This window comes from Rhinopithecus bieti, unplaced genomic scaffold, assembly GCF_001698545.2.
Source record: "Rhinopithecus bieti isolate Rb0 unplaced genomic scaffold, ASM169854v2 scaffold_48739, whole genome shotgun sequence".
Taxonomy (NCBI): Eukaryota; Metazoa; Chordata; class Mammalia; order Primates; family Cercopithecidae; genus Rhinopithecus; species Rhinopithecus bieti.
This window is the reverse complement of record NW_016820251.1, coordinates 1273948-1301906: the sequence shown is the minus strand read 5'-3', so window position 1 is coordinate 1301906 and position 27959 is coordinate 1273948. Positions and strand designations below refer to the sequence as shown.

Here is a 27959-nt window from a genome sequence, read left to right as displayed (position 1 = left end):
CCTCCCCTCCTCCCCCGTACAGTTCTCTCCACCTCTGGGATACCCTATTGCCAAACGTCGCCAGAGAACCCTCTCCTCATTAACAGGGTGATAAGAAGCTCACACAAAGCTTTCTTCTACAAAGCCTGCTCAATCCACAGACATGCCCTCACCATGGCACATCATGGGAGGGTGGGGGTTGCTTCACAGCCTCCCCACTCTCAGCCACATCATTTCTCTCCAGTTCTTTTTGTTCCTGATCAATGGGCTCAGCAACAAGTAAACAGGTGTTATTCCAAAACCAATTACCAGAGACCAAATCCAATTACTAGAGCCCAAGCAAATAAGAACAGGTAAGATTCCAGTCTTTCCCTCTTCCAGGCATCTCTGACTTGATGAGTAATGATTCTCTTGGAGCCCAACCATGGCAAGAGACAGAACTCCCCACCACAAAGACTGCGCTGCATGTCTCATAAAGGAGAGCACACTATGGACAGCCTCCTCCTCTCTTTCCCAGCCCTCTCCTTATGTAGGCTGCAGGTGGGCATTGGTAGTGGTAGAACCAGCTCTGCTATGTCATCATAGACTCTGAAGGGAAGTGTGTGATATCGACTACTGGAAGGCCCCAGAGGCTTTCTTCATACTATTCAACATTCTGTTACAGTCATTAAAAAATAGTGTGTACAGAGATGCCCTGATATACATGTCTCTTCATTTTCTGACAGACTTTGGTTGAATATGGAGCAAATGTCACCATGCAGAACCACGCGGGGGAAAAGCCTTCCCAGAGCGCCGAGCGGCAGGGGCACACCCTGTGCTCCAGGTACCTGGTGGTGGTGGAGACCTGCATGTCGCTGGCCTCTCAGGTGGTGAAGTTAACCAAGCAGCTAAAGGAGTAAGTGGCCTGTTGGTTCCATGAGAACCAAGTCTGACTCATTATTGTTGTACTTAGGCTTCAGCCCAGTCCTGTAGTGAGCACTCTTCTTTCCAGTTGTACAGGGAATTCCTGCATTCTCCTCTTCTGTTCTTCTTCCATCCGAAGTCCTTACAGCCAGACTTCATGCTGAAGATGCCATCTCTGCAGAGGCAAAATGATGTCTAAACAGTAAAATGTACAGCAAGTTCCCAAAGCAGGGAATTTAAGCCAGTGGGCAAGGAGAGAGAGCCTCTCTCCATGTTCACACCTCAGGGCCAGATTACAGAGCACCGGGAGTACTCACAGGCATCATCTCCAAACTTTTGTCCTTAATATTTGAGGAAATCATAAAGAACATGAGAGAGAGAAAAAGGCTAGAGATGGACCAGTTTCCCAGTTTTCTCAAAAAGGAAAAGGTGTAGGGGAAATTACAGATAAATAACTTGGTGACTATCACCAGCAAATTTCCTATAAAAATTAATCAGATGATTCATGAATCCTCAGAATAAAAAATAGTGCTCAGTCAGCATGTAGTTCCTTAAAACACTCCATGACTAACTACAGTCAGTTCTTTCCTTGATAAGATTATTAAACTGGTACCAGGGCATGTCTGGATATCAGGGGAGTATTTCTGGGAGATTGTCATAATATGCTTAGAGAAAGAGGTCCCAGATGAAAGGTCATCAGGTAGGTCTCCAGCAAGTTGAAGGACTAAGAAGTTAGCAGCTGCCTGAGGGGAACCAAGGTCAGCCCTTGAAAAGCTCACCCAGAGTCTTATCTTTAAGTTTTATACACACACACACACACACACACACACACACATTTATTTTTTTTCTGAATACAATTCATTTGAAAAAAGCCTTGGTTGGGTGAAAGACCTCGATTAACTATGATCCATGCAGCAATATGACAAGGCCTTGGACCCTCTGCCTCTTCTCTAAGCTTGGGGAAATCTCCCTTCTCTCTCTTCTTCCACTCTTCTGCTTTCGAGCTACAAGTCTCTGTGCCTCTCTACCCCTCCCCCTGTCAATACTAGAATAATTTCTTTAATGAGTTTATTACTTCTAGAAAAAATAAAATAAAATTTGAAACTTGAAAAAATGGGGTTACTGCCAAGCATCCTTTGCCTAGTTACACAAAACTTCCCTAGATTACGTGAGCTAGGTAAACTTCAAGGTCTCAAAGTAATCACAGGGAAAATGCACACAAATGAATAACTCAGTAAGCTGTCTTCCCACAGTGAACACACTGTGCAAATGCCTTTATGAACATGTATAGATATTTCAAAAAACAAGTTCCTAGAAAAGGAATTGCTAGAGCAAAAGGCATACATATTTAAAATGTGGATAGATGTTAACTAATCTTTCCAAAAATGCTATACTAATGTCCACTCCCTCTAGTAATGTATGGACATATCCATAAAGAGGAACTTTAAAATGATCCAATGGAATGTTTTTTCTAAAGGTTCATACTCAGAGAAGGGATCACAAAACATTCTCCTTCTTCTTCATAGCATGGAATCTACAAAACTTTCATGAGCTACAATCACTGTTTTACTGGTGAACTGCTCAAAGTCAAAGTCTTGGCTGCTTTCTCAGTTGGTGATCCTGGGATAAAGTACACATATGTACTAGTAGACTGTAGTCCTTCAGTTGTCTCCAGAGCAGAATGCTGTGGACAGCTATAGTTGGGCCAATGACAAGATGAACTAAGAGAGACTATATTGTATACCCTAGTCTTTTACCTACTATATATCTCAGTGAAGCTGGCAAAACTAGAAATGAATGGTACAGCCACAGTACACTGTGCCCTTTAGGCTCCCAGACACCAATAACATAGACAAGGACAGGAGAGAGGATGGAAAACACTAGTCTTCCCAGTCCAAAATTCTGGGAGAAGATAGCCTTCAGTGCCTTTTCCAACCTTCGGCAACTCCTCAGAGTTAATAAACATAGTTAATAATTAGAAATGGAAACCTTCAGCTCTACTGAAGGGCTAATCAACAAGTCTAGGTATTATGGGTGTCCCCCTCAAAAAAGTATGTTACAATGTGACCTTATTTGGAGACAGCACCTTTACAGAAGTTACCAAGTTACAGTGAGTTCATCAGGATGAGTCCTACTCTGACTAGAGTCTTTATAATAGGAGAATATTTAGACACAGATATGCACACGGGGAGAATACCCGTAAACATGAAGGCAGGGATCAGGATGGTGCATCTGCAAGCCAAGGAATGCCAAAGACTGCCAGCAAACCATTAGAAGCTAGGAGAGAAGCAAGGAACAGCTTCTCCTCACAGCGTTCAGAGGGAGCCAGCCTGGCTGGCACCATGATCTCAGACGTCCAGCCTCCAGAGCTGTGCGATAATAAACTTCTGTTGTCTAAGCCACCCAGTTTGTGGTACTTCTTACAGCAGCCCTATCAAACTAATACAGTGGCCATATGCCCATATATTTTCTTTTCTACAATTAGAAAATATATGATGAGTTCTTCCTGAGAGTTTTTATAGAATCCAGAGAGAGTAGTCTTCCTTCTCCATTCATACGTGGGATTCAAGTCAGTCAACCCAATTACCCCAAAATATTTTTCTTGACTATGTTGTAATTCACTTTAAGACACATAATAAACCCTTTAAAAGCAAACTCTAATCTTTCTTCATCTGTTTTATCCCCTCAATAAATATTTTTCTTAAAAACATGTGACATGCAATACCAGCTAGCAAAGTGGGAAAAGTAGAATGTTTTATGTATTTTAGTTTTATTTTCATTAGACCAGAATCAGCAAATTATAGACTGTGGACCAAATCCAGCCCATCAGCTGTTTTCATAAATAAAATGTTATTGGAACACAGCCACTCACATTCATTTGTCTATCATGTAGGACTGATTTCATGCTGCAAAGGCAGAGCTGAGAAGTTGTGGTACAATTGTATCACAACTGTGTTTAGCTCACAGCCTAAAATATTTACTATTTGGCCCTTTAAGAAAACGTTTGCTTGCTGGTTCCCACATTAGGCAATTACATATCAGTAGGTGAGTCTGGAAGAATGAATCAGATAAAATGAGTTCACAGACTTCTCTGGTCTTAGTGATGAAATGTTTGGACTAAAACTGACGGCTTCTGAGAAAAACAAAGAAAGTGCTTGGGGCTTATATAAGGGTATTAGCAGAATCCCATCTCACAGAATTAGATTTAGGCAGCTAATGGTTGCTGAGTATACACAGTGACACTCAACAAAGAGAACATTGGGCTTCTTCCACCCAATATCTAAAGTACAGCAGTCATTTTAAGAACATTGATGATATATTTATTTAATATATTTATGTATTTAATTATTTTAATATTTTAAAGCAAATATTAAAATATTACTAATAATTAAATATTTAATATTTAATATTTTAAATATTTAATTCTTTTTCCATTGCTCTGTAACAAATTATCACAAGATTAGTGGCTTAAAACAGCATAAAATTTATCTTACAGGAATGTGGGTCAAGTCAAACTGGGCAGGACACATCTGTAGTCCCCGCTACTTGGGAAGCTGAAGTGGGAGGATCACTTGAGCCAGGGGTTCAAGTCCAGCCTGAGCAGCATTGCAAGACCCTATCTCTGAAATATTTTTAATTAAGAAAATCTTTCATTAAAACAATTTAGAAAAGTAAATATAACATTTTGAAGTGTATCCTTCCATATTTTTCTATATTTTATATATATATATAATATGCACATGTAGGAAATGGAGAGTTCGNCTCAAAAAAAAAAGACTGATTTCGCAAAAAGTTATTTAATATTTTAAATATTTAATTCTTTTCCATTGCTCTGTAACAAATTATCACAAGATTAGTGGCTTAAAACAGCATAAAATTTATCTTACAGGAATGTGGGTCAAGTCAAACTGGGCAGGACACATCTGTAGTCCCCGCTACTTGGGAAGCTGAAGTGGGAGGATCACTTGAGCCAGGGGTTCAAGTCCAGCCTGAGCAGCATTGCAAGACCCTATCTCTGAAATATTTTAATTAAGAAAATCTTTCATTAAAACAATTTAGAAAAGTAAATATAACATTTTGAAGTGTATCCTTCCATATTTTCTATATTTTATATATATATATAATATGCACATGTAGGAAATGGAGAGTTCGTTTTCTTAAAAATGAGGTTATAGATGCTCCTAAATTTACCATGGGTTTACATTCCAATAAACACATCACAAATTGAAAATATCACAAGGTTAAAATGCATTTAATACACCTAAGCTGTAGAACATCATAGCCTAGCCTAGCCTACCTTAAGTGTGCTCAGACCACTTACATTGGCCTACAGTTGAGCAAAATCATCTAACACAAATCGTACTTTATGATAAAGTGTTGAATATCCCATGTAATGTATTGACTGCTGCACTGAAAGTGAGAAAGAATGGCTGTATGGATGCTCGAAGTACAGTTTCTACTGAATCCGTATCACTTTCTCGTCATTGTAAATTTGAAAAATCACAAGTTAAAGTATAGTAAGTCAGAGATTATATACTGCAAATAGTATTTTGTAATTTTCTTTTTTGTTTAATGAAAGTATACTTCATATATACATATTTATATATAACTATGCTTTATATCTACATTATATAGACATAATTAGGAAAACTTTTTCTATGTCCATAGATACTCAAACATATTATCATTTTAATAGCTGTCATTGTAGAAACAATTATAATTTTGTTAACTCAGACTTACTGATAAGCATTTAGGTTACTTACAGTTTTTCATTAATATTGACAATAAATATCTTTTTGGGGTACTTTTGATTATTTCCTTAGGAAAATTTCTAAACTGAAGATTATGCACATTTTAAGGCTTTTGTATTTATTGCAACTTATTGGAAATTATTATGAAAAAGATTATCCTCCCTAATTTATAGCAGTAGCCAGTATCAGAGACCTCATGTGTTTTGGTTGTTTTCCCAGACAAACAGTAGAACGTGTCACGCTGCAAAACCAACTCCAACAATTTCTAGAAGCCCAGAAATCAGAGGGCAAGTCACTCCCTTCTTTACCCAGGTAATACCAGCACATTGTTGTTTAGCATTCTTAAGTATCCTAAATTGTTAAGCCTTCTTCTGAACTTCCTTTGATATATTTTAAGAGGATGACAACAGAAAACATTTTCTTCTTATAAAGGGGAATAAAATGAGAAACCACAGTGAAAAGGCACTGGACCTAGAGTCTGAAGACCTACTCTATTCTCTGATTCTGCTATTTTTCATTTCACGACTATAAACAAGTCACTTACTCTTTTGTGAAAACTGAATCCTTTAATTCTTCATCTGTGAAGTAGAAATAGGAGATAGATATAGATATAGATATAGTTTGATAAGTTTGTTGAAAATGGAATTAACTGAGAACATTTATGCAAAATTGATGTATAAACAGTAAAACAGGCAAATTTAGTAGTCATGGTAGTTATAGCCGAAGGCATAAGGCACCTTATAGCTGATACTATGGAGTATTTGCACATTGTTTTGAAGAGACATTAAGTACTTATTTGTATTCTGTTCTTATTTACTTGTACATTATTAGTGGCAGTAAAGGCCATGTAGTGACTTGTGGCTGAATCATTTCAACCCAGTAGGAAATCATCTCATATGTCCTTCATCTTCTCTCTAGTTCACCATCCTCACCTGCCTCCAGAAAGTCCCATTGGAAATCCCCAGATGCAGATGATGATTCTGTAGCCAAAAGCAAGCCAGGAGTCCAAGAGGGGATTCAGGTTCTTGGAAGCCTGTCAGCCTCCAGCCGGGCTAGACCCAAAGCAAAAGACGAAGATTCTGATAAAATCCTACGCCAGTTATTGGGAAAGGAAATCTCAGAAAATGTCTGCACCCAGGAAAAACTGTCCTTGGAATTCCAGGATGCTCAGGCTTCCTCTAGAAATTCTAAAAAGATCCCACTGGAGAAGAGGGAACTGAAGTTAGCCAGGCTGAGACAGCTGATGCAGAGGTCACTGAGTGAGTCTGACACAGAATCCAACAACTCTGAGGACTCCAAGAATACCCCAGTGAGGAAGGCTGACCGACCAAGGCCGCAGCCCATTGTAGAAAGCGTAGAGAGTATGGACAGCGCAGAAAGCCTGCAGCTGATGATCAAGAAGCACACCTTGGCATCAGGGGGACGCAGGTTTCCTTTCAGCATCAAGACCTCCAAATCCCTGGATGGCCATAGCCCGTCGCCCACCTCAGAGAGCAGTGAACCAGACTTAGAATCCCAGTATCCAGGCTCAGGGAGTTCTCCTCCAAACCAGCCCTCTGGTGACCCTCCACAGCCCAACCCTGACAGCACTGCTGCCCAGAAAGTTGCCACAAGTCCCAAGAGTGCCCTCAAGTCTCCATCTTCCAAGCGCAGGACATCTCAGAACTTAAAACTGAGAGTTACCTTTGAGGAGCCTGTGGTGCAGGTGGAGCAGCCTAGCCTTGAACTGAATGGAGAAAAAGACAAAGATAAAGGCAGGACTCTCCAGCGGACCTCCACAAGTAACGAATCAGGGGATCAACTGAAAAGGCCTTTTGGAGCCTTTCGATCTATCATGGAGACACTAAGTGGCAACCAAAACAATAATAATAACTACCAGGCAGCCAACCAGCTGAAAACCTCTACATTGCCCTTGACCTCACTTGGGAGAAAGACACCAGATGCCAAGGGAAACCCTGCCAGCTCCACTAACAAAGGAAAGAACAAGGCAGTAAGTGCTATTTGGAGACTATTCCTTTTTTCTTCCTTCGAATGGATCATGTTGTTCCTAATACTACAGATTGTGGGCCCATGCTACCTTGAGGGAATCCCCAGAGAAAAAAAAAATCCAAAGGGATGCATGGAAAGCCAAATTCATGTGTCTAGTGAGACATGTCATGTTACATGCATACTCCTTGCTCTTCTTTTGGAAAATATTCTAAGAGAGAAATGTTAAAAAAGAAATCATAAGAGATTACATTCTGGTCCCTAAATTCCCTAAATGGCATAATCTTTAGGTGTTAGGGATCCTAGACTTGGAGGCATTTCTGCAAGATGAAACCACCAGTCAGTGCACGTTTAGTCCTGCACTGGCACTGATTCTGTCCCAAAGAAGAGTTTGTTCTCTTCATGTGATGGGATAGTTTATTCTCAGGCTCAATTAAAAAGTACATAAATAGATGCTCTATTTCTTTTTTTTTTTTTTTTTTTTGAGGTGGAGTCTCGCTCTGTCGCCCGGACTGGAGTGCAGTGGCCAGATCTCAGCTCACTGCAAGCTCCGCCTCCCGGGTTCACGCCATTCTCCTGCCTCAGCCTCCCGAGTAGCTGGGACTACAGGCGCCCGCCACCTCGCCCGGCTAGTTTTTGTATTTTTAGTAGAGACGGGGTTTCACCGTGTTAGCCAGGATGGTCTCGATCTCCTGACCTCGTGATCCGCCCGTCTCGGCCTCCCAAAGTGCTGGGATTACAGGCTTGAGCCACCGTGCCCGGCCTAGATGCTCTATTTCTAAAGACTTAACTGTACAACTTTGGGATGACCTTTGAAATGAATACACCACAGGGACCTCCACATAGGTATTTTACAACACAGACTCCTAAGTGTTGATTGGAGCCTATAGAAGCCTGAAGTGCTTGCCAGTCCACAGGGGATGGCAGAGTATGCCATGAACTACATTTTATAATTGCCTTCATTGGAAACCCATGCACTATAATCTGTGATTTATATCCAGTGGATAAGAGATGTGAACATCTTTTTAGGCAATGTTTCCTGCAAGCTTTGTACTTGCCATGCCATTAAAAAAATGGTATAGCAGCCAAAATGCAAAACTCTCTGTGGAATGGAATGACCTAGATCATTCTCCATGTGATCCAGATAAACCACCCAGTGGAGCTGCAGAATCTTTGTGATTTATCATTAGCTATAAATGTTAGAATCCCATTACGATGAGGTTTAAGAACTGTCCATATTCTTTTTGCAGTACCCAAATCAAGTTTTAGTGAGTATTTCTCTAATTAATTGAACACCAAATTTTAAATTATAAATCAATTTCCTCTGTAAATTGTCCTTGTTACAGAAGACTACATCATGTATTTGTTTCAGCTAGAAAAGGCATACTTGTGCCCAAAACACCAGACCTTTTGGGTCAAATGTGTCAAAACTTAAGTCACTCAAATAAAACTTTACCAGGTAACTTACTGGGTTCTGCTACTCAGTAGTGAAAGAAGAATCATCTCAGTTGCCCATGCTCCTTAAAGTGCATACTAAGCCACTGTCCTCTAATCTGTCTTCCTGCATGCTTCATGTTTACTAGGGCTTGTGCATGTGCTGAGCTTGTTGCATGTTTTCAGATGATTTTTAATTGCACCTCTCTAGGAAATGTACAGCAGCTGCATCAATCTTTCCTCTAACACGCTGATTGAAGAGCATCTGCGTAACTACGCACGGTACGTGGTGCTAGGAGATGTGTTGTGCGGCCTTGACATGCTTTGTTTTGAATTGCATGAGCTTTTAAATCATGGACTTGGAGCACCTTTCATCAGAGGATAACACCAAGGAAGAAGAAAACTATAACTATTCCCCCAAGTAGAAGCAGGCACTGATGTAATGGTAACTAGGTCTTAGGTCACTAGTCCCCCTTGGAGGGCTTTATTCCAGTGTCAGCCAGAAGAATCTTCTCAGTTCACAAACTTTTGCTGTATTTCCTAGTTAACTTTGGCTTTTAATCTTTGTTTTAATGGAGTCAAGTATTAAGAAAGTATTGAAATTAAATTTCCTGTCATGGTGGAGTGAGTCAGCCTCCAATCAGAATCCGAACTTTGAAACAGAGCTTGAATTTTATTTCAGTGCGGATTATAAACCAAAAGCTCCTTTCATCACCATTTTGCTGATCTCAGGAGAAGCAAGGCCTTGTCATTCTGAAATTTCTCTACATTAGCATTATGAACACGATTTCAGTCTATAAGCCAGGTTTATGAGTCCCCACTAATAAACACAAGGGCCTTTCTCAAGACGTTTACAATTCAAAATGCATGGACTACATAACACAGAAAGGAGAGAATTGAGTCCCCAGTGGCTGGGCCACCTCCTTGGGCAAAGTCCTTCTGCAGCATAGCTGTCATCTCCTTGTGGGATGAAACCAGTATGCCTTGATTGGTTTATTTCAGAAGAGTTACATCCGTACACCCATTTTAAAGGACTGTCACTTTTTATTTTGAGACAGAGTCTTGCTCTGTCACCCAGGCTGGAGTGCAGTGGCGCTATCTTTGCCCACTGCAACCTCCGCCTCCCGGGTTCACGCCATTCTCCTGCCTCAGCCTCCCGAGTAGCTGGGATCACAGGCCTGTGCCACCACATCTGGCTAATTTTTGTAATTTTAGCAGAATGGTTTTTGCCATGTTGCTCAGGCTGGTCTCAAACTCCTGACCTCAAATGATCCACCAGCCTCAGCCTTCCAAAGTGCTGGGATTACAGGCATGAGCCACCACACCCAGTCATAAAAGACTATCACTTTTAAAATATTTAGACAAATTGAAAAATTATGGTATGCCATTCAGCACTCTTCCAAAATCCTCCAAAGCATGTATGTGGGTAGGTGGATGGGTGGGTGTTGTTGTGTGTGTATTTGTGTGCTGTGGGTATGAATTTTAGTTGAGAATACTAAGTTGTAAGAAAGTCGCTCTGCTTTTTTCTTCCTCTAAATCAAATTTAATCTGCTCTACATCTTTATTCAGACTAGAGGGAAATTAAATATCAGCCATTTTAGGGGATGCCCCTAGGGGACTCATTAATTCAGTATGTTAAAGGAAGAACCTTGGAGCTTCAATATTTACTGTTCACCAGTGGTCTGCTTGGGTCAGGCTCACATGTTGCCAGAGTCCAGGTGTCTGAACTGCTTCCAGCCTCACTGAGGCAGGGAATCTTGGCCAGTGCTGAGAGCCCAATGCCTGGGGTGGGAAAGGAATAGAAAAAAAAAAAAAAATACTCATTCCCCTCCTAGACCTTGGTATTAGCCCACTTCTATTTCATTTCTCCTAACCTGGGTTCCTCACCCCTATGCCCTTCTCTGTCCCCATCTTGGGAGGAATGTGTTTTCTGGTGCCTGGAAAATTCTGCTTTTGTCCTTAAACAGAAGTTACCAGCAACCCCCTGAGGCAAGAAAGCACAAAGAGTTGGCAAACTCCTTGGGAAGGGGAAGAATACCTCTTATTTCTTCCAGGCTCCTACAGCCACAGGGAGCAAGACTATTAGTATCACAGTAGATTCTCCTGCCAGAAACATTTCATTCTGTCTTTTTACAAGCAACGGAACAAAGCTGAGACATCTGCTATAATAGGATTACAAAAGTCAGAGCACAAAATGAGGTTATGGGGCTACTCAGTTATCTGACGCTAGGTTAACACTTTCCCTTTCTAAGCTTAAGGAAAAGTCCTTCTAAAGGCTCAGTTTAGAACCTATTAGATTCATTGGCTTTACTTATTAACAGAATTTAATTTCAACAATAAATACTTAGAAACCCCAAAATAAAAATATTCAATGTATTTAAATAAGCATCTTGACCCCTTCCCCTCATTACCCTGTAAATTAACCTATACTTTATCATGGTTGTCATTTGCCATGTGTTTCCATAGAAAGTGGAAACCTTGGCCGGGCGTGGTAGCTCACGCCTGTAATCCCAGCACTTTGGAAGGCCGAGGTGGGTGGATCACGAGGTCAGGAGATCGAGACCATCCTGGCTAACAAGGTGAAACCCCGTCTTTACTGAAAATACAAAAATTAGCCAGGCATGGTGGCGGGCGCCTGTAGTCCCAGCTACTCGGGAAGCTGAGGCAGGAGAATGACGTGAACCCAGGAGGCGGAGCTTGCAGTGAGCAGAGATCGTGCCACTGCACTCCAGCCTGGGTAACAGAGTGAGACACCATCTCAAAAAAAAAAGTGGAAACCTTAGTTCTTTCATGCTAGAAAGGAGATGTTTCACTCACTCATAATCACACACAGACAGAGAGAACTAGGCCGGTTCACTCCTGAGATAAAGCAAAAATGGATCTCTCTGGCTGAAATAAAGATTGCTCTGATAAATTAAGACTGGAGTGGGAATGTGGGCCTGAAAAATACCTAGGCTTACCTAATTTTGTCTATGGGACCCTACTGCAAGAAGGAAAGGAACTGAAGTGTTCGTGTCTCAACAATGACTCCATATCTTGGCCCTAAAATTTGCTTGACCACCAAATGGTTCCTCTCAGGTAGCAGGAATGCCCAGGGTGATATGACTTTGGAAACCAGTGGCAGTCATTGGGTTGGAGTTGGGGCCAAATGTCATTGCCTCTACATAGCCCTATCAGCATATCCTGGGGAAAAGAGTGAGGCGATGGATCCCGGTTCCAGGAATACATTGGAATTCCATTTTAGTTAAAAGAAATTGTTATTTTTTTCTGATAATGGAAGAATAGGGACTATAAATATAACATTTTAAAGAATGTCTGCTCTGTGAGGACTCTGTTTGCTCTTTATTTTTCTAAATTGGTCACAGCTTGATAGCAAAGAATCTAAATTTCTTTTCAATGCCCTTTAAAATTAGATTCAACTCTATTCCTTTGAGCAGCTTTCCCATTGTAATTCAACTGCAGAGGATAACTTGGTTTATAACAAGCAGATTTATCTTTACTTTATCTTACAAAGGACAAGTTGTTTTTAAGTTATTATAACTCCAAGGAAATGTTTGCAATTACTTGTCTTAAAATGCCAGTGAAACATTCATTTTCCAGAGTTTAAGTCCATCTGAGATCTTTAGGGCACTAAGTGAGCATTGATTCCAGTTACTGATAGGCAAAGGGCATAACCCCTGGCCACCACCAGTAACACCCACTTTGACCACAGTGGCACAGTTGCCTGAGGGGTTAACATCAGGAAACCTCTAATCCTAGCACCAGCGTTAGCATAGACTGCTTAAAAATCATAAAGCAATAAACACCATTAGTGTGGGTTTTACTGACAAGGTATTAGCCACACTGGGAATTTTATATTGGGAGCCGAGAGCTGGTATCAAATATTTTGCATAGATCTTAAGGTTGTTCAGCAGCCACTTCAAAGAGACTGGTCTGTTTCGCCAGCAGTGAGATGACATCTGCTATGGTAATGGTCATCTGCTGTGCCCATTGGGGTATCATTCTCCCACCCCTAACACACACAAACACACATTTCTGTCCTTAGTGCCAGGACATCATACTAAACAGAAAAAGGAACAAAGATGTGGAAGACATTGGGAAGTAAAGGTGAGGCCCTGGCTGAAACCTGCTCCCAACCAGAGCATATCCTCAGCCCCACTAAAAAGCATTTCCAGAATCGTGATGGGAAAATGCAGCCAGTGCAACAAGACCCTGGTGCTGCTGAACAAATGGGTCCTTGCCATCATTCCTCTATATATTATCAAATAACCATATTTTAATCTTGTTTTCATTTTTTGACCTTAAAATGTTAACATGATTTTTAACTCATATGCTTGATTCTTGAAAGGATAATGACAAACCTATTCAATCATGTAGGTGTGTTACCACACTATCTAATATATGTTGAGTGCATCCTTTCAGAGACAGACAAATCTTACCAATGCAACAGTTCAGAAAAGTTTGTTAAATGCTGTTAATGAAAAAGTATTTAGTAAAGTAGTTGGTGCTTAACACTATAGACATTTGAGTTTTTGCTCAGAAACTGTAGTTTCATGGATTTTTTGTTTTTGGTTTTGTTTTGTGTTGTTTTTGAGACAGGGTTTTACTCTGTCACCCAGGCTGGAGTGCAGTGGTGCGATCTTGGCTCACTGCAACCTCCACCACCCAGGCTCAAGCGATTTTCCTGCCTCAGCTTCCCGAGTAGCTAGGATTACAGGCGTATGCCACTACCACCCAGCTACTTTTTGTATTTTTAGTAGAGACAGGGTTTCACCCTATTGGCCAGGCTGGTCTTGAACTCCTGGTCTCAGATGATCCACCTGCCTCAGCCTCCCAAAGTGCTGGGATTACAGGCATGAGCCACCACACCCAGCCTGTAGTTTCAAATTCTAAGCCCTGAATGGAAGTATAATTTTCTGTTTGCCTTTCTAACCTACTAGCACCAGGCTCCATGCCCAGTTAGCAAAAGTTGAAAGACAACAACCAGGTACCTAAAGTTGGGTGATTGCCTCTGCTCCAGAAACCCCTAGAGCAGCACTGACCCTCCCAGCTCCCATGCATCCCCAGGTAGTCTGTGCTCTCCCGCAATGTACCCCCAGGTGCTCCGTGCTTCCTCCCCACCAATGCTTCCCCAAGTGTTCTGTCTCTGTCCCCATACCCAACCTTGCCAACCCTTTCTCTGTCTCTCACTCTCTCTCTCTTTCCTGCCTCCTCATGCTTCCTTAGGTGTTCTGTGTTCTGTGTCCCGCCCACACCCACCTCAGCCTCGCCTATAGTTTCAAAGTATTTTCAGAATGAAAACCCTCATTATATACTATGACTTGGAGAAGAAGAGGCTCTAAACTTGAACTATTTCATCACATGAATTAAGTGACAGTTCCTTCTTTCAAATGTGCCAGGGTTTGGGGTTTCCATTGACCATTGCACAGTAGAATTTCAGGAAATTGTTGCCAATAAGGCAGAGTCTTGTGTCTAAAGAAAAAATGTCAATGTTATGAGAAGCCAGAATGATCATATCTTCCCAGTGTCTAAGCACAATTTAGCAAAGTCTTTATAGAGGCTGCCAGAGTTCCCAAGATGGATGCACAAATGGGGTGTCTTTTCATAAGCTCCTTACACTGGGAAAAGGAGAAAGCAGATTGCACCACAAGAAGACAGTGAAACAGTTTAGTTAGTATCAAAGTATGATAAGTTGAGACATAAAAAAGGCAGGGAAGACCCTCGTACTCTCTTAAATCACTGCTTCAGGGAGGCAGGAAATGAATGTGTGGAACTTGTGAACACCCATGAACCAACAGTAGGAAGATAACAGGAAGAGAACTGCCTTGGATACCAAAATCTTCCCACCAGACCACTTGCTTTCAACAAGCCACTCCTGATTTAAGAATAGTCAGAAAACCTAAGGACAACTCACTTCTCCACCCCCACCCTCCTTTCCTTATTCCCCAAAGATCCAGTTTTGAATTGTGTGACCTCAAAGCAGATACATGTTCTATTAATATCATATTTGCACCACATGTCTGCCACCACTAGGGGCATCTTTGTGCATTAAAAGAACAGAGCCTATCTATATCTCTTAAGGCTGGAGTTTCAAAGAAGCAATAGGTTGGTTGAGTTTAAAAACACCAAATAGAGACTTTACACAGCCACTTTCCAGTGACTTCACCAAGTATCCCTCCCCCAGCCAGTCACTGGTGCTCTTCGTTGCTACGCTGAGGACAGCGTGGATGGACAATCATATCCATGGATGGCCAGGCCACTCTTTGCAACCATTTTCAGCTCTAAGTCACACATTTTGCTCTGCCAGGATAAGGCATGGTTCCTTCACTCAGGGAGATCCTAATCAAGAGATAATTAAAATAGGATTCAAGTAAAACATGGCAAACTCTGTGAAAGGCCTAAGAGCTTCATGAAAATAGCGACCCCCAATAGCACCTTTGGACTCCACGTGTACTCCCAGCATCTTGCTTGGTGCCTGGTGCATGATAGAGACTTCATAGATATTTAGAGAGAGGCGGAGCTAGAGAGAGGAAAAGAGGAAGAAGAAAGAAAAATATAAATAAAAAAAGGACTGAGCCTGTCTTCCCACAGCAGGGGAAAATGGTGTGTTCTTTATCAATATTGGCCTTCTGGTCACAAGTCCACCTACCCACAGTGAGTTTCCATTTGGGCACTTCAAATACAAGTTTTCATACCTTGAACCAGAATCCCATTTCTTAGTAGATGAGACTTATAGATGTGCTCTCAGTCAAAACTCTGAGGGAGATCACAGAAAATAGCAAGGTTTCCCTGTTTTAGTTATCAGAGGAAATGTCGTGCATGCCGTGGACCATTCTACATGGATGCTGTAAGTTGCTGTCTGGTCACCATGAACTGTGGAAATATGCAATCCATGCATAGATGAGTCAGCAAGTTAGAACACTTGAAAAACTGTTATTTAAATTTAAGCTTTTTTTCTTTCCAATTTTGGTCACTCAGAATGTGATTTCCTATCCAAAAATGAAATAGAGGAGCAGCAAATTATCTGAATAATTCATGCCAGAATTACCCAAACACTTTTGTTCTTTGAATACTGCTAGTTTGGGACTAGGTAATTGAAGGGTTCAGGGAGGATTGAATTATCCTGGTATTTTTCAGATAAATGCCTCAAGTTAATATTTTACTTGGTATAGACCTAGCTCTAATCATACGGGGTTTTGTCCTGCAGAAAGAGTGCTCATTTTAGTGTTTTTGACCACAGCACCTCTTCTATTAAAGCTGAAATGCCCATCAAAGTCTAAACTATATTGTCCTTAGCCTATGACCAAAACCTTCTTTTAAATTTTTTATTTTAAATTTATTGTTAAAGTGATATAGATACTTATAAGAGTAGTGTTAGCATTATAATAAAGACTGGATGTGCCCTGTGCCAAACCCACCTCCTTCCCTAGCCTTACTCTTTTGAATTGACCACTCGCTTTTCCTTAAGGTGTTTTCTCTAGTATTCTCTATTTGGAAGTAACAAGCTCATAGATATTTTCAGTTTCAAATAGTATCCCTGTTATTTATTGGCATTCTACTATAGAAAATCAAAATGATAGCACTTATAAACACTTATAAAGCATGTACAGTATCCCAGAGAATATTTCAGGTGCTTTACACATATTTACTATTTTAATCTTCTCGATGACACTATGTGACAGATACTTTTTTTTTTTTAAGAAACAGGGTCTTGCTCAGTCTGCAGTACAGTGCTGCAGTACAGTGGTGTGCAGTACAGTGGTGTGATCTTGGCTCACAGCATCCTCTAACTTCTGGGCTCAAGAGATCCTCCCACTTGAGCCTCCTGAGCAGCTAGAACTAGAAGCATGTGCCACCCCACCCAGCCAAGGAGATACTATTATTATAGTAATTTTGCATATTGGAAACTGAGACATAGAATGATTACATATCTTGCCCAAGGTTACATAGTAATGATGGCAATAGATTGTGGAGCCAGGATTTGAACTCAGTCAGTCTGGCTCCTAAATCCGTGTTTTTAACAATGAACCAAATGTGTCTAACTCCATTTTAGCATCCAATAATCCAACACTGCACCTACTCTCTCTTTCTCTGTCTCTCTCTTTGCCTCTCTTTTCTCTCTGTCACACACACAACTACATACATGCACACGTTCCTACTTCCTCTTCCTCCCACCCCCATGAGTATAGTTGTATCACTCTAAAGAGCTAAATCAGTATTCAGTGTTAATTATCATTATGGTTATTTAAATATTAATCACAAGGATTCATTGTGTTGTCCTGTGTTATATTTTCTTTCTCATACAATTTTATGTTTCCCATGGAAATAATTTTGGTTTCTTAATTTACAATGCGTTTCTAAACACTCTGCTGAAAACCAAACCATCTTTTAGCACCCTCAGACAGTTCAGGTGTTTGTCAGTTTCTCTCTGTTCATGGAGACCCCCTCCTCCTGCCCCCATCTTCACTGCTGCCTCCTGGCACTGCCACACAGCTGTCATCCTGGAGTCTGTCATGCACATCATCCTGGGAATTCCTTTTGCTTCTGTCCTGTTAAGACTCTGTTTCCTGAACCTGTCTTTTCTTTTTTGTTGATTCTCATGCTTCAGTCGTATATCTTCCCACCCAAGGAAAGTAAATAGGTGCTAAGTTTTTTGAGACCTTGACAGTCTGAAAATACCTTCAATTTACCGGATTGAGTGTTTGACTCAGTATAGGATTCTAGGTGGGAAATTATTTTCTTTCAGAATCTTGAACACATCATTTCATTTTCTTTTGCTTCTAATGTGTCTGTTGAGAAGCCCCATTCTTCTCTGCTGATGGCTTGGAAGATTTTATGATTTCTTCTTTATCTCCAAAATTTTGATTTTTTTGATGCTTTGCCATGATGTGGGTCTGTTTTCATTCCTGGACTGTGGGCACTCAGCAAGCTTTTTCAATCTCAGTACGTCAATTCTGGGAAATGTTTTGTACAATTTCTCTGAAAATTTTCTCTTCTCCGATTTCTCTGTTCCCTCATTTGAAAATCATCTTATTCTAACATTAGACATACTGGACTGATCCTCAGATTTTCTAATGATTCTTCTCTATTTATCCATACTTTGACTTTTTTTAGTTTGAATCTCTAATATATTTACTGAATTTTGCCTTTCAATTTTGCTATTGAATTTTTTATTTCTGCTATAATAATATTAATTTCCAATATCACTTTACTGGTTTTCTCTTTTTTCCTTCATTATAGCTTTTTTCATTTTTTTCTTTTTATTTTCTTTTTGAGACAGAGTGTTGCTCTGTCACCCAGGATGGAGTGCAGTGGTGTGGTCTTGGCTCACTGCAACCTCTGCCTCCTGGGTTCAAGTGATTCTCATGCCTCAGCCTCCATAACTGGGACTACAGCCACCACACCTGGCGAATTTGTGTATTTTTGGTAGAGACAGAGTGTCGCCATGTTGGCCAAGCTGATCTCGAACTACTGACCTCAACTGTTCCACCTGCCTTGGCCTCCCAAAGTGTTGGGATTACAGGTGTGAGCCACCGCGCCTGGCTTTTGTAGAGTTTTATGAGCAAATCTTACTTAAATGTTTGCAGTCAAATACAAATGCATATCTTTATCTTCCTTTTTACAATAAAGGTGTCATACTCTACACACAGTTTTGTTTCTTGCTTTTTTTCACCTTACATGTTGGAGGACTTTATGTGTTAGTGTATAGAGAACTTCTTCATTCTTTAACATAGTTGCTATCATCTTCAGAAGTACACGGTGCTTCTAATTCCTGCATCTGGCAGCAGTGCAGATCAGTTAGTTGGATTCCCTGACTGTAAGCTTGGGTTTTTGCTTTTTCTGCTCTGCTAAACCAATTCTAAATGTTCATCCACCTTTCTGTTTCTGAAATACTATTGACATTTTGTCTGTTGTATCCTCTCCTCCCATTTCCCTTATTCATCTAAATTTGTGCCTTTTTAATTTCTTTTATTTCAGTGTTATTTTGCAGGATATGGAGGACAAATGTGTGTATTCAATCCATCATGTTTAATTGGAATCTCTATCACATCTTTTAGCCAATTAGATTTTTCTTTCACCTTCTTCCCTTTCCCTTTCTTGCCCATGGACAGCGCTCTAAAGTTCCAGTTGGAGGAAAAATAAAAATAAGAATTATAACTTTCAGATGATGATGATGATCAAATATATTCCAGCACACTGAAAATAGGCTTCATGGTCTTTGTGAGTAAGCACAATTTTGAGACTCTGGAGCCACGCCTGGGGTTCTCCTGCATCCAAATGTGGTCTCATAATAGCTAGTATCATTACCAGAAAGTGTTCTTGTCTGATATAGCAACAAGAAGTAATTTAGTAATATGTGGCCTTTTCCACCCTCAGAAGATAGCTCCTCTCTGAAGATTTTACACCCAGAATGAGACTAATACCTCATGAAAATGATTGCACCTACCTAGGGGAAAATTTATTTGAAAAGCAAAGCTGTTCCATGGCTTGAGTTTGTACTCTTTTTCCACAGACTTACTAGGTATCCGGTATTGAGGGGAAAGGAGCATATTGTTCTTTAGCTTTTTCTTTTTCCCATAGATTTATCTACTTATGATCTTTCAACATGCTATGACTCAGTAATCACACCCCAAAGGAAAAGCATTCTTCTTTAAACTTTTAAGGCTCAAGCTTATTGGAGAATAAAAGTGTCACCAGTGAATCTATCTAAAGAAAATAAAAATATTTTGTTTATACACAACCAACAGTACTATACTTCCTATCTTGTTTAGCTCTGATAAAATTCCCTTGACTGTAAAATGCCTGTATTTCAATCAGTATGGTTGAGAAATTATTTCCATAGCTGAGTTAAAAAGTGTTTAGTAAGTGTGTGTTATTACATGACTATTGCTTTCATTGTTTAAAGAGTGGTTTATATGTAAAGAGAATAATTTGCGTATTGGAATGAAGTGTTCTTCAGTGTGGTTTGTATGAGGATAATTTCCATTTTTTGGTGAGCTGTTTAGTGGTGTTGTCTTGTAACTTGACCATAGTTTTATCTAATTTTGGCCTGTGGTTTCTCTTCTGCTTAGGCATAATGACATCAATAGAAAAATGAAGAAATCCTACAGCATAAAGCACATTGCTGAGCCAGAGTCAAAAGAACTCTTCTTGTAAATCCCTTTTTAAATTTTCTCTCACTGATGCCCTTTGGACACTATTGAAAATTTCTGGACTATCCTCTACGGAAAGAGAACCATGAAAACAATGCCTCACCAGCAGAAGAACAGAATATCAGGATGCCTTAAACTTATAGTAGTAGACTGTAAAAGATTCATTTTGGGGTGATATCTGTATATATAACTTGTGTTTTTTTTTTTTTAAAAAAAAGATGCTGTTTAAAAGCATGATTGGGAAAATGTATGTTTTTTAAGAGTAGATTGATTCAGCCTACCCACAGGACGCTGACCAAACCACTGATGCCATTTTATATTTCATCAATTGCATGAGTATTTGCTAATGTTGATTGAACCTCCCTTTCCCCATCATGTGGGCAGATTTGGCTCAGCATCTTCATGAGATCAGGTCGGTGATATTGTTTTATGTCAAGAGTGTTCTTTCTGTCATTTCTACTTTTGTATAAAGGAAATAAAACAATGTTAACAGCCACCTATAAGCTTGGGGCACTTACTTTCTAACAAATCTGTGATGTTCTGATTTCTAAGGGACTTTGCAAGTATTTTGATTGCTGGTATTTGATTTCAGGAGCAAACTGCTCAGTTTAGCAGTTTTCCCATAGGGTTCAAATAAAACATTCTATATTTCATTAAGTACTAAAAGATCAGACAAGTATATAAAGTAAGTCAGTTCCTTCTGCCTTCTCAAATCTCAGTGTTGACATGGGAAAATATTAAGGAGAACTAAGGATTTAGCCCCTTCTTGGGTCACTTTTTTCTGCCTCTGACACATTATGAGACCTGTCTAATCCCTTTAGGAGACAGTGTGGAGCCCAAGTTCATAACAGCCCCATTGTTGATGCAGCTCTCTCCCTCCATGTAAGCGGTAAGTTCCAGAAGGCTTCCTCCTATCATGTAAAAATATATTTCTGTTGAAACTTCAAGAGTCTTATTTTCAAAGTATTGGCATGGCCTATAAGAGGCCTGTCAAGTTTTAGTTTAAAAGTAGAATGTATTCTTACCAGTAGGAGGGAACACTGTATGCTATTATAGTTACTAGCAATGTCACTGCAGCCAAATCAGTCAAATGTGAACCATTCCTGTATCCTGGTGCAGAGAGCAGATAAACTCACTGAATTAAGAGATAATCTTGCATATGTAGGTCATCTGACAAACTTGGGCTTGATGAGATGCAATTAGGTAGAAAAGGAGCTAATAATATCTGAGTGCCTTTTATGTACCAGACGGTATTATGTGGTGATATTACTACTTTCATTTTATAGATTAGAAAACAAAAGTTTGAAATGTCTTAAGACCTGGTTCCCAAGTAACAGGTAACACTAGTAGTAAATCGCATAACGAGGCTTTGGTACGTATTTGCCTATTATCCCCACTACACTAATGATCCTACACTGTGCTGTCTCCCTAGTGCACTAACTGCTGGACTCGCACACAGGAAGCATGAGTTCTGGTGTCAGCTCTTCTTCTAACAGCCCTTTGATCTCAGACAAGGGACATTGCCCTGCCCAAGAAATCTGGAAAGGGCAAGATGGGCCTACATGCACATCGAAGAGAAGTTTCCTTTCAAACTTACAGAGCAACACGTCGATGAATTTCATTCCATGTGCTATGTCCTTGTCTGGTCCTGTGAGTTGCTACTGTTAGAGGCTGGTGCTATGTGTGAACCTTCATTTATCACATGGTCTTTTCCTCATACGGGATGCCCTCACTCTGATTTATGCCCCTTGGCCTTATCCACCCACTTTGATTTTTTCCTCATATTTCACTACTTTGTCCTATTGCTTGAGATTCTAATAGAGAATTTATGGCAAGCACATGTGAAATGTAGACTCCTGTGTTTTCTTTTTGCTTAGTGTAGAGGAGGTGATGGTGAGGTCACACAGCCAACCTTTGGGATTTGGCCAAAATGAAGCCTCAAAGAAAGAGGACCCGGTAAGTGCTCTCTGTCTTCCAGTTTTGTTCTTAAACTGTGTTTTTAAATGTGAAAGATGAAGGGGACTAGGCAGAGATTTCATAAGCTGCAAAGAGTTCCTGATTAAACATAGCAAAGAAAATTTCAAGAGTTTGAAAGAAAGATGTTACTTTGACTTAGAAAACACTGGCAATTCACTTGTTCAGTGACACTAGCATTTTAGCTTCTGCAGTCTGAGTGCAGAAAAGCAAAGAATAAAAAAAGGTAAAATAGGGAAGTTGAGCAGATCCAGATCAGCCCAAGAAATCTGGGCTGATAATGCATTCTGTTTAATGATGTTGCTAGGATACTAAAAATAATGGCCCTTAAATTATACATGTACCTATCTTTACTAAGTTCCTTATGAAATTGATACATTATGGTTGCTTGAAATTAGTACAAATGATGTTTTCCTTACCACAAACTTAGTTTTGTCCACCATTTTTTAAATGAAAACACAGAAAACTCATTTATTTTTTTCTAGAAATTGAGACGCATTAACATGTTAAAGAAAGCAAGAGTGTGTTTCCTTTTAGTGAGCAGAGCTTTGAGGTCCCTGTCCCAACTGCCGCCCATTGGGCTAGTAAAATGAGTAAAGCTCTATCTGCATGCCTAATTACATGCAGCAGAGTAGGAAACTCAGCTCCATTGTAAAAAACAATCACATCTGTCAGTATCTTTTAAAGACTGGCTTCTTTTATGTCACTAAAGGGACTTACATTGCCAAAGTTCAACACAGCAAGTTAGGAATGTTTCTTAGAAAAGATAACAAGATACCAAACTGTCACCACTTTCAATGGATTGAATTCCCACTATTTCCCACTATTTATTCTTGTAAAACAGTATCAAGACTTCAAACCAAATAAGAAAGTTCTAGATGTGCATCAGAGTTGGAAGTGGGGATGAGGCTTTCAAAAGATACCATCAAGTAAGACTTTGAGAATTATTTTTCTCAAAATGAATAATTATAAGCAAAATTATGGTACAGGCTAGAGGAAATAATTATAAATATTTAAATAACTCCCTAAAAGACTCCTTGATACAAACTAGATTAAATGTTTTTTCTTCAGCAGCCATCTATATCCTTAATGTTGAATTAAGTTGATAGAGCTAAGTAAGCCTAAGGAGTTATTGCAACAGAGTTGGTACCATTGCCCCTTGTAAAAAATGGAGTTCATGCTGTCTACAGCCCATAACTCTCATTGGCTGATAGGTCTGTCATTATTATGTTATGTTGTCTCAGTATTATTTCCCTTTATTCTTTGACTACTGCATAGTTTTATAGAATTTTTCAAGCACTTGATTCCTGTCTCCTAATGAGACCATAAATTTGTTAATCTCAACAGAATCTTAGTATCACCTCTCACAGATGGTATTTAGTATCTACTAACAACTTACAGCCATCTTTCTTTTCATATCCTCTCCAGTCTTCTTCTATTCTCTCCTTGTCCTCATTTTCTCTCTTCTTCCTTCCTTCTCTCCCTTACTCTCTCCTCTCCCTCCCTCTTTGCTGTCATCTCCCCTCCTTTTTTCTCTCTCTCTTCTCTGCCTTCTGTTTACAAGATCAATAAACCCTATATATATGGGATCTTCCTTGGAAGAAACCTGGCAAAGAAATTGCAGTAAATAGACATGTGCTGGACCAGGTTTACAGTGAAAAGCAAGCCGCTTCTCCCTTCTTGCCAGAGCATGTGAGTGTGACAAGCATCCCATATGCTGATATATTCAACACACTGTGATTCAACCCATGCCAAAGAATGAGGCCCTGTGCTAGGCATTCCATTTGAACAAAAAAGACCTGGAAGTTGGTGTCAGCCATAGAAGCAACAAAGATAGATAAGTCTACCAAATTGTGCATTTGGAGAGACTTGTGGAAAAAAACTATTCCAACTAGTTTATAGCAGTGATTCCCAAATTTTGCTGTACATTATACCACCTAGGGGAGCTTTTAAATACTGGATGCCCAAGCTAAACCCCCAACAAATAAATCCCCTCTCTGTGGTGGAACCCAGGCATCAATATTTGTAAAGAATAAGATGAAAAAGAAGAAGGAAGGAGGAGAAGGAGGAGGAAAGAAGGAAGAAGGAGAAGAAAAAATACTAGGATTTCCATATGCAACCAGATTTAAGTTAACAATAATTGTACATATTCATGGGGTACATAGTAATGTTTGGAACCATATCATTTACAGCGATCAGGTCATGGTACTTAGTATATCCATTACCTCAAATACTTAACACTTCTTTATGCAACTAAGTTTTATAACCAGCACCTTGCTAACTCAAAATGTGATCAGAACCCATCAGCATTGGCATCGGCTGGGAGCATGTTCAAATGCAGAATCTTCTGGCATTCACCATGGCTTCCACTTTTAATTTTGTGATGCTGTGAACTGTCTATTGAGAAAATATTTGAGAAGAATGGGCAAAAAATTACCCTGTCCTCAAAGAGAAAGAAAGAGTAGTATATCCCTAAACCTGGGTTAGAATGTGGAGAAGAACCTATTTTGTGTTTTAAGGGAGTGTGTGTAATGTGTATACAATTTGAAAATCATGTTCCATGTTGTAATTCACGTGTTGGAAATTTTGTAAATCCTATAATTATAGAAAATGAAGCTTCTTTTCTGGAGGGGAGAGGTAGAAGACACAACAATAATTTTTCAATCCAGGATGGGGTCATTACACTTTAATGTTTAATCATAATGTAGCTAGGTTTTCACTTGTTATGAAATATTTCTCTAAATTTCCTAAAATCAGTGTTTATAGAAGTCAAATCACCAGAAGACTACTCATTATGCAGTAGCATAACCAAGAAAAAGCACACTCAAAGCAAAGACCAAACCCCACCTCTCAATACCATTTCCTAGCTGCTACTGGAGGGGGTCCTCTTGGTAAACCACCAAGATATATGATATTTTATGACCTTGTTGCATAGGACACTGTTACATGTCAAATATATTATTTTGTACACACCACACACACACACATGCTGAATGCCTACCATGTACACAGCTCTGCCACAAGTGGTGGAAGTAAATTAGCGATAAATTCTTAAGAAATATTTTTGATGAAATATGGAAAGTCTTAATTAACAGAATAAATCTGAGAAGTACAGTGATCTGTCATGATGTTATACTCATATATGTATTTTATAACTGTATATTTTTTCTGTGGAATTTGTTCTCACAGTTGTTCAGCCAATTAGTAACGATGGCAGAAGAATTTAAATTCTATTATTTGTGGTAGAAAATGCTAGTTATCTCCTCAATATCCTTTTTCCCTTTCTTCTGATTAAGAGAACACAGTTAAATGTTCCCAGATAAAATTACCTTCCCAGATGCCCTTGAAACTGGGAATGGCCATGTGACTCAGTCTGGCCAATGAGAGGGAAGTGGAATTCGTAGAGTGGGGCTTTAGAAAATCTTGTAGAGGTCAAAGCTTACCTGGCACTCATCTTCTGCCCTTTGTACTACCCTGGGATACAGCACTGCTTCTTTGGCCATAAGGACAAAAGTCAGATTCTTTAAAAAAAGGAAAAAAAGGAAAGATAAGGAACCCAGTTCCTTGTGTAGCTATGTGAGCCCTGAATTGTACATACTACTTATTGAGTAAAAAAAACTCTCCTAATTGACTAAATCACTGATATCTGTCTTCTGGTAGGAGCAGCCAAATATACAACCTAACTGAGGTACTCAGTTGACAGAATAAAGAATAAACCACTGGAATAAAGCAGCATTTCACAGATCATATTCTATTTACCACTAGGACTAGGGGATGTTTGGCTGTGCTCCAGGATTAATGTATGTTTTGCTAATTAGTTTGGTAAACAGTGCATACAAAGTCCTGACATACACTGTGAAGTCCCACCTTCAGAGACAAAGGACATAGTCCCCCAGCTGCTGGTGGTACTGCTGGCCCAGAGCTTTCAGGTGTTAGCCTTCTCCAGGAATTGCCCTTGGCTGAAGAAAGTCACCTTGCCCAAGAGCACAACGTTTCCCTGGGCAGCCCATATCCAGCAGTGGTCAATGTGCAGGTATGTAGACCCAGCCCCTAACATAACTTCGGACAACCCCGGAAAGCCATCCCAGCTTCAGACCTCCCCCATGGGTTAGTCCCAACTTCTTCCTCTACCTGACAGCCTCATTCTCTTCCTTAACATAGATGTTGATCCCAAGAGCCATCTATAATAAACTTCCTGCACATTAATCTCTAGGTCAGAGTCTACTTACCAGGGAATCCAGTCTGTAATGATATATTCGCATGTTCATATCTCGAAGAAGTCCCAGAGTACAAAAGAAACTTGTTTAATTGGGTTGGGTGCTTAAACTGACTTATAAACCAGAGGCCTTTTAGAATACTTTTCACATCCCCCAGAGTGATTTCTACTAATGTTAGTTTAGGATGTGCTGGAATCAATTTTGGGTCATTACACATATATGGAATTTAGACTGTTCTAACTATCATGAAAGCCCAATGTCAAATCAAAATGTGTATACCGGAACAGAACTATTTAGCCAAATTTCAAAGAAATGCAGCCAAAGTTATATTCTATTTGGATATAATTTTGTGGTCATTATTATTGAAATGTACCATTTCCAGGGTCCTTCCAAAAGCTATGGGCTCAAATTCATTTCACTGCTGATGGTTAAACTACACCCTAAGTCTCCATAGAAATGTCATCTATAAACTATGGCATTTATCAAAAATCAATATAAGAAATAGTCATATAGAAAAAGTTTCTATATATTTTTTATAAAACTCTTATTGAAACCATCATATATTTAAAAATTGAATAGCTCTATAAGGGGCCATAAAATAAATTCCTCTTAGAGTTAGTACTAGAGAAAAAAATGCTTCTATAGGAAAAACTGGCATGCTTCTTTTTATTAGCTAATAAGAACCTTATATAACTCACATTTTCCCTTTTTGTCTTGCTTGCCAGGAAAAGGTCAACAGCATAGTTTGCATTTAATCTCAGTAGCAATCCTTAGCCTAGTTTTTTCTAGTATAACAATCTGTCTCCAACTCCACCCTCTTCCTTTGTTCTTATATTTTTATCCTTTTTAATGGCTGTAACACATCTATGTCTTCTATTTTAAAGACCTTCTGAGAATAAGTAGGCTGAAATAAATATAAATGTTTCCATCATGTTTTTTCCACCATACCTTTCTATCTGCCCAATCCTGCCCATTTGTTTTATTTATTAGGTTGGTGCAAACATAATTGCCATTACCTTTAATGGCAAAAACTGCAATTATGTTTGCACCAACCTAATAATTGATGTTATAAGTCCACACCAATTGTGTGTGCAAGGCAATGCTGATTCAAAGTGTAAGATAATTGTTATCTTCAAGTTGCTTACTGTCTATGGACGCTGGGAGAAATCACGTACACAAATATGTAAAGTGCAAGACAAAAAACAATATGTGTGGAGGGACTCAGTGTAGCTGAGAGGAGGGAGAAATCACTTTTGGTTTGGCTGAGGCCAGGCAGGTGCCCTGTAAGGTTTGCATTTAATAGAGGCTGACCAATATATACTCAGACGCAGTCATTGGCTGCCCATGTCCACATGTAATGTGATTGTCAAAATGAGAATCACAGATAGGAACATAGTACCACACGTTCACACCAAATGGCCTTCCTGGTAGCTTGTCAAACTCAGAGAATCTTGGAAAAGAGTCAAACAGCCCTTAATATTTTCCAACCTATAGACCGGTGGGCAGAGATTCAAAAGGGAGTTCTCTGTTCAATTCGTCTCCTTGCTCTGACCCAGATCCAG

At 39.7% G+C, this 27959-nt stretch overlaps 1 protein-coding gene across 10 annotated transcripts in view; it reads left to right on the top strand.

Moving 5' to 3' along the window:
* Positions 1–20702, top strand: part of SNCAIP (synuclein alpha interacting protein) — a 153250-nt gene extending 132548 nt beyond the window's left edge. For 7 of the 10 annotated variants that reach the window (XM_017859749.1, XM_017859755.1, XM_017859754.1 and 4 more), the window contains 5 exons: positions 705–874; positions 5853–5945; positions 6552–7623; positions 9265–9335; positions 20126–20702. In XM_017859749.1, coding sequence (XP_017715238.1) covers positions 705–874; positions 5853–5945; positions 6552–7623; positions 9265–9335; positions 20126–20210 — 1491 coding nt within the window. In that variant the 3' untranslated portion in view covers positions 20211–20702. The remainder of the gene's footprint in view (positions 1–704; positions 875–5852; positions 5946–6551; positions 7624–9264; positions 9336–20125) is intronic. The other 3 variants (XM_017859758.1, XM_017859757.1, XM_017859753.1) reach the window with 2 other exon arrangements.
* The last annotated feature ends 7257 nt before the right edge of the window (positions 20703–27959 follow it).